This window comes from Haplochromis burtoni, unplaced genomic scaffold (genome assembly GCF_018398535.1).
Source record: "Haplochromis burtoni strain Fernald_Lab_line unplaced genomic scaffold, NCSU_Asbu1 Contig_915, whole genome shotgun sequence".
In the NCBI taxonomy this organism is placed as follows: Eukaryota; Metazoa; Chordata; class Actinopteri; order Cichliformes; family Cichlidae; genus Haplochromis; species Haplochromis burtoni.
The window spans coordinates 111,674-118,932 of NW_024583276.1; the positions used below are offsets into that span (position 1 = coordinate 111,674).

General features: G+C 44.9%; 1 protein-coding gene across 1 annotated transcript in view; it reads right to left on the reverse strand.

Moving 5' to 3' along the window:
- Nucleotides 1–5,903, reverse strand: part of LOC102309411 (corticotropin-releasing factor receptor 1-like) — a gene marked incomplete at its 5' end in the record, with an annotated part of 21,391 nt that extends 15,488 nt beyond the window's left edge. The window contains 5 exon segments of the mRNA NM_001286300.1: nucleotides 874–956; nucleotides 5,262–5,381; nucleotides 5,650–5,700; nucleotides 5,781–5,886; nucleotides 5,889–5,903. Coding sequence (NP_001273229.1) covers nucleotides 874–956; nucleotides 5,262–5,381; nucleotides 5,650–5,700; nucleotides 5,781–5,886; nucleotides 5,889–5,894 — 366 coding nt within the window.
- Between the last annotated feature and the right edge of the window lie 1,356 nt (nucleotides 5,904–7,259).

Genomic DNA, 7,259 nt, shown 5'->3' on the forward strand with positions numbered 1-7,259 from the left:
CACACACACACACACACACACACACACACACACATAATGCCTTGTCTTTGTAACCATTGGGGGGTTTTACGGTGGGAGGTACTTGTGTTGTGTTGTATTGTGTACTGTAACTATCATAGGAATAAATAGCTGCGAGGGAAGCTACTCTTTGAAGGATTTGGGCTAGAGACAGGTGAGGAGCTGGTTCTGACCAAACTTCCCTTGTTAGCGGGTAAAAAGCCGGTTGAAGATGTTCTGTCTTGTTTTCCGTTCTTCATGAGGAATAAGTCTCTAAACTAGCGGGGCATGTGAAAACACAGACCCAACATATGTGTGTGTGTGTGTGTGTGTGTGTGTGTGTGTGTGTGTAGGTATGTGTGTCATGCTCTGATGACACCAGTATATAAGCCTGAGGCAGACAGACAGACGGGCGGGTGGTATGAGCATTCTGATGTCATCAGACAACACTCAGAATGAATCTAAATCCAATATTGATGAGAATATCAGAGAAGACCATTATCACCCAGCAGACGTGTGAACACACACAAAGACACACACACACTGAAAGTGTTTTCCTGTCCCATGTATCATCTGGGGACGTAGTCGTCCTTGGTCTGTCAGAGTAATGACAGAGGGTGGGCGGAGCTTTAGTGATGTCACATCGTTACCCTCATTTTGGGCCCAATAACAAACATACGAGTGAAACCTGCACTAACTGCCACACACTGATCATGATTTCCTCCTTTAAAAGGACTTGTGCATTACTACCAAACATCGTGTTAGCTAATGTGGCTAATGTTAGCTCCTTAAGGCTCTGTTCGGGTTTACGAGCTCATCAGTAATAGAAACACGGTCAGAGCATATTGATCAGTGATTGGCGTTGGTGCTTCTCACCAGGACGATGATCTCGGTGCACTGGCTGTAGTTTCCTCGAGGCGCCCAGCTGCCGTTCACCTGACACTCTCTGTAGACCCGATCTGAACACAAACATCAACGCGTTACTGTCAGTACAGGTAAAATACGAGTCACATGACACACGAGTCACAGAGCTATAGGTTAAAAAATCTGATCCCACCCGTGCTCACAAAGTCTGTTTTTTCTGTCAGCCTGTCCAAGTAATGACCTGAGCCATGAAGCCTTCAGTCGAGTTAAACAGTTTTCTGACAGATGTGAACCACAGAATCCAGCTGCTCTCTTATGAAGCGCTTAACTATAACAACACGTCCTGATGTCAAACAAATGATGACTTTGTTTATGACTTTACAGCTGAATAAAGTTTTTTTTCCATTACAGCTCGTAATAAAGTGGTAATAGCAGGCTAACGAGGGCTAAACAAGAACGTAATACTGTGGTAATTTGTAATTTACTACCAAATTAGTACTAGTACCAAAGTTATTTGGTACTAGTTGTTTTGCATTTTTGCATTTTTGTACAGCACTTTGGTCATCGTTGCTGTTGTAATTAAATGTGCTATAGAAGTAGCAAATGTGGTAACAGTTGAGTAATATTACCCTGAAATGTATGTAACAGGACCCGAAAACTGGAGTTAATACTGTGGAAATAAAGACACTCCCACGAGACAAAACCAATTAGTAATAGAAGTAATAGTAATTTTTGAATTAACCCTACTTAGTCCCAAAAGGTTGCCTCTGTTCACCTGAGACTGGAGAAGCCACCTGATGATGATGAAAAGTTTCTCCCAGACGAACAGAATTAACTTTTGGGATTCCTTACCTAGATGAGTGAGCAGACAACCCTCCAGCCTTAGGTTCCTGGTATTCTGCTTTGCAGTAATGTAAATATTGTGTTTAATAAAAAATGAAGTTGAAAAATCTTTTTTTCATCTTTTTTTCATGCCTAAAGATGAAAAAAAACCTGATTGAGGTTGTTATAATTCATGCATGAAAAGGTTAATAATAAGTAATGATTGAATGCAGTGAGATGGTGTAAGGAGCTCGGAAAGAAAAGCGTCTGGACCTCTTTAAGTTTCTTGGAGACATTTCATTCGAGAAACTTCTTCAGTTCTAGTACCAGCCGGTGGAGAGACCCAGATATTAAGCCCTATTGGGACTTGTCCTTGTCCTGTCCCACTATTGATCACGTGCCTCGTGAGGTGGAGCACCAGGTGAACCAGAGGAAAGCTGCTGCTAACCCATTCACAGAAAGGTGGGGAATGGCTGCAATCACAGCATTGTAAGATCATGACAGATGTACCCTTAGGCCCCCTCCTCGATTCAGAGATGGTCTTTCCCATTTCATGTAAATGGCCTCCTTGACTCTGCCCTCAAACCAGCGTAGACTGCAGGGCCCTGGCCTGACGAGGTGGCTCTTCTGTTTGGTTGTTTAGTTTTCCGCGATGTATAAATCCTTGATTTAGATCCTGGAACTGACCTCCCAGCCCATTGTTCCTTGAGTGGGCTGGTTTCAGTCATTATGCAAACGTACTGTTTATAAGATTGAAACCTGCAGTCAGCTGAGACTGAAGAAGTCACCTGGATGAGTGATGAAACGTTTCTCCCACAAAACGCTACGTCCAGATGAACAGAATCAACTTTTGGAGACTTACTTTGGAATGTCTCTAACAACCATAAAGTGCCATATCTGGTCCATCTTCTCAACGATTTCCTGGTCATATCACCTCTCCAGCTCTTGAGGTATCCACCCTGAAGTCAATTTTCACTGAACTTGGCGTTCCATTGTCAGAAGAGAAACAGGAGGGTTTTTTTGGCGTAACCCTTGACAACATTTAGTTCCAGGCTTCTTTGTTCAGAGAAGTATTAATGTCACATTAATTGTATCAATCTCTTCCTTCAAAACTTTCTCCTTGTTCCCTCTTGTGCTAAAGGACTGCTGCTCTTCCTGTTGGACACCTAAACTTTCCTCTGTGCATAATTGCTACCACTTGCGGCATCTAAACCATCAGTCCTTGCCATAATCGCTCTGGCAACTTCTCGCTCACAGGAATGGCATCACTTTCGTTTTGATGATCAGTTGTCCCACCCTGACCACATTCAGCTCTAAACAGATGTTGCTCCTTCATCTATCTGCATTGGTGGTTATTATGGCAGAAGGTGGTTCTCTTCAAAATCAGCTCATGTCTAAGCCCCCATGGTCCGCTGACCAATTACCTCAACCTTAGAAAATTCCAGCACACCTCACCTTCAAAAACTGTTTATCATTGTGTTTATCCACGTTTCTACCAGATCCTGGTTTCTTTCACACTTTCATCAAGTTCTCTCATAGTCTGGAGTTTCTCCTAATCTTTTCTCTGGCCATTCCTTCTGCATCAGTGCAGCAACACCCGCTTCTAGCAAAGGAATCTCTGACCATGGGTAGGCTTGTAATGGGCCGGTTATTACAAACCTACCAATTGTATATTTGCAAGAATCTCCAAGACCTTTGTAAAGCTCAATTCAGTTCAATTCTATTGCCTCAAGGCACTTCATCACTACTTTTAGGGGGTTTCCTTCTTTGGGGATCCGCCGAGTAGCTGCTGTCAGTCCACTATGAGGCCTTCCCCAAACTGCAGCATCAGTTCACAATTCTTCATCATCTGTTGTCAGATCTAAATGAGGATGTGGTCTCAGCTAGTGAAATACCCTAGTTAGACAAGTAAACCAGCAGTGCTCTAATACGGTGATATAAAATGGTAAATGGCCTGTATTTGTATAGCGCTTTACTAGTCCCTAAGGACTCCAAAGCGCTATACACATTCACCCATTCACACACACATTCACACACTGGTGATGGCAAGCTACACTGTAGCCACAGCCACCCTGGGGCACACTGACAGAGGCGATATGGTACCTACAAGGTCATTAAGATAAGATGGGGCCTGATTATTTAAGACCTTGTATGTGAGGAGCAGGATTTTGAATTCAATTCTGGATTTAACAGGAAGCCAAAACAGGAGAAATCTGCTCTCTCTTTCTAGTCCCTGTCAGGACTCTTGCTGCAGCATTTTGGATCAGCTGAAGGCTTTTCAGGGAGTTTTTTGGACATCCTGATAATAATGAATTACAGTCGTCCAGCCTGGAAGTAATAAATGCATGAACTAGTTTTTCAGCGTCACTCTGAGACAGGATATTTCTAATTTTAGAGATGTTGCACAAATGGAAGAAAGCAGTCTTACATATTTGTTTAATATGTGCGTTGAAGGACATGTCCTGGTCAAAAATGACTCCAAGGTTCCTCACAGTGTTACTGGAGGCCAAGGTAATGCCATCCAGAGTAAGAATCTGGTTAGATACCATATTTCTAAGATTTTCAGGGCCGAGTACAATAACCTCAGTTTGATCTGAATTATTTAAATTAGGAACAGCATTTCATCCACAGTTATTCCCTCTGACATGTCTGCTCCCTGACATCGACAAACCAGCTCAGGTTCTGGATCTGGTTCTGGGTCCTCAGACTCACAGCTCACAAACAGAACTGGACCTCATCATCCATCGATATCTCAATCAATCATTATTAGAGAGAACTGATCAGAATCTGAAGACAACACAACCCAACTCGACTCCAGTGTAACCATGGCAACTACTGAGCTGTCATCAGGGCCTTACGCCCCTGATCACCCACCTCATCAGTGCACGCTGTGTTTGATTTACATCAGTCTGATCAGATCAATACATCAGTGCCCACAGACAGACGCTTTATTAACATGTTACCCGATCAGATGCCAAAATACATCAGAGGCAAGATTTTTCCTGTGTGTGAAGAAATTATGAAGGTCCAGTGAAACATGAGCTCCAGCTGGTCTCTCTCTCTCTCACACACACACACACACACGCACACGCACACACACACACACACACACACAGATGACTCATGCTATTAAGTTCGATTGGCAACCTAAACCTTTAATTAAACAGGACATTTATGCCACCCACACACACAGTGGATATAATGAAGACAGTTGGCACAGAAGAAGTCAGCTCCTCCTGGTATGGAGTGGGTGTTGGACGTCACTGAGAACACAGAGTGTGAAACTGTGATTGGCTGACACTTAATTGGCAGCCTCTGATTGGCTGTGGATAAAGATCAGTTGAAGACAATGGAGACAGAGTATATACTGTGAAAAACACGCCCCCTCTAGGAGAGAACGGTCAACAGCTCGTCGTTGCCCCTAAAGGTAAAAAAATAAACAAAAATCTAAATTTATGAGAGGAAAAAACTGCCTGTGTCTGAGAGAAAGTGTGTAGCTGTCGTCACATTCACACATCAGAAACTGTCTGTGAACGTGTTAGCATGATAGTCTCTGCATCTGAGCAGGTGACACTTACTGGTGGTGTTGTAGTGGATCCCGTTGAACTGCTCAGGACACGGTCTGGAGACCAGCTCACCTGCTGCACTCCGAGGCCAACAGGTTCCTATCCCATCCACCGACAGGTCACAGTACACACCTGCAAAGAGAGAGCGATAGGTGAGAGGCAGAAGGACCTGTAGGGAACTTTACTTCTTGAGACTCACCTTTGGTAAATATTATTGAAGTCTACAATGAAAGTTAGAGAATGACTCAAACAGGAAGCACCTCTTAATTTTCCTGTTGGAGTCTTAAACAGTACTGCACAGGTACACCTGAGAGTACAGCCATGGCGAAAAGCAGAGTACCTCATGGTGATCCTGGTGCTGGTGCTTGTCAAAAGTCAAAGGTGAGTGTGTGATACAGACCTGAGGAGTTGCTGACGGTAAATGTCTGGTTGAGCAGGACTAAGGTCCTTGCTGAGAGGCAGAACACAGAGAAGGTGTTGGCGCTCCGGTTTCACTGAGCACATCAAAGGAAATCCCAAACAGGAAGTTACCTGTGAAGTTGGTTGACAGCAGGATCAAAGTTTCGCAGGTTAACTCAGCCGGGGAGACTGGCCCGCTCAGCGCCACGCACACGAAGACCACCTGAAAGCAGAGTTTCGGTTCAGATCGATCACATGACCAGCGGTCGGCGATGATCCAGCTGAGCAGCGCAGTGTTCGTCAGCGTGTTTTCTGTGTTTTTGTTCTAACTGACTAATAATGTCTCATTTATATGATACGGAGCTCAGGATCCTCCTGTTAATGATGCAGCTGCAGTCCCAGAATGCACTGCATCGCCTCTGCGGCGATAATAGAACACAGAGGAGGAATGCAACGCTGCTGCAATGCATGCCTGGAGGGGACGTCCATTACAGCAGCGAGTCAGGTCGCTGAGCTGTGATTGGTCACAGCAACAACCAGCTGAGGTCAGCCATCCAATGACAAGTGGCTGGGTATCAGCTGGAAGAAGGAGGCAGATCACCTTCAGCACCATTTAGGAGACGATAATCATGTGACCGCAGCACTGCAATACCTGCCAAGTTAACAGCTGTCGTTACGCCTCACCTGTCGTTACAGGTGTTAATTCACTCAGACTGAACACCCTCCGAGGATACAGCATCTCATCTCACACTCAGATATGGAAGAGTCCACACACGCATCCTGTCTGTGTCCATTATTACTGCCCGTGATGAGTCCAAACAAACACGCACCGAATCAGAGGAGAAGGCCTTTCAGCCAGTCACAAAAGAGACGCCTCAGAGGCACGATCGAAGGACCTTTGTGATGCTGTGATCCTGCCTGGGTGTGACCTCTGACCCAAGAACAATGAGATTACAAGCTACTGCACCAGAACAGGAAGTGAAGTAATGAAGACTGCACCAAAATAAGAGACATAAGCCTGCTTCAATGAATGACTTTCATTTTTCAGATTCACAGTTTAGTGAAACTAAAGTGTTTGTCTGCAGAGTCAGAGATGCAGAAACGTGTATCACAGAGCCGTGACTCGCCCACGCCCACAAACACCACAGACGGGCTGAACATCGGACCGCCTCGCTGTTTCTCTCTGAATCTGATCAACTGCTGATCATTCACATGAGTTTTCCTCTTATTTCCTGTTGGCGTCCATCTTTGTTTTGGTTCTGGATGAACAATAACATGACAGCAACTACCCAGAATGCACTGCGATTGGCGAGGCCTGTTTAAATCAGTGGACCTGCTGCATTGGTACCAAGGTGGCGCTCTCATCGGAGCTATGTGCTGGGTCATGTTCTGTCTCAGGACCTTCTCTGAGGTGCTCTGTTTGTTTGGACAGCAGTAATAATGCCTGTGCCGACTACTTCATATCTGAGTGTGAGATCAGATGGTGTTTCCTCAGAGGGCGTTCAGTCTCAGCAAATATTCAGCTCTCACCTGCCTGTCGCTCATCTCTGCCTCTACAGCTCCAGTGATCACTGATCAATCAGCTCAGTGATTGATCATCAATCAGCTGCT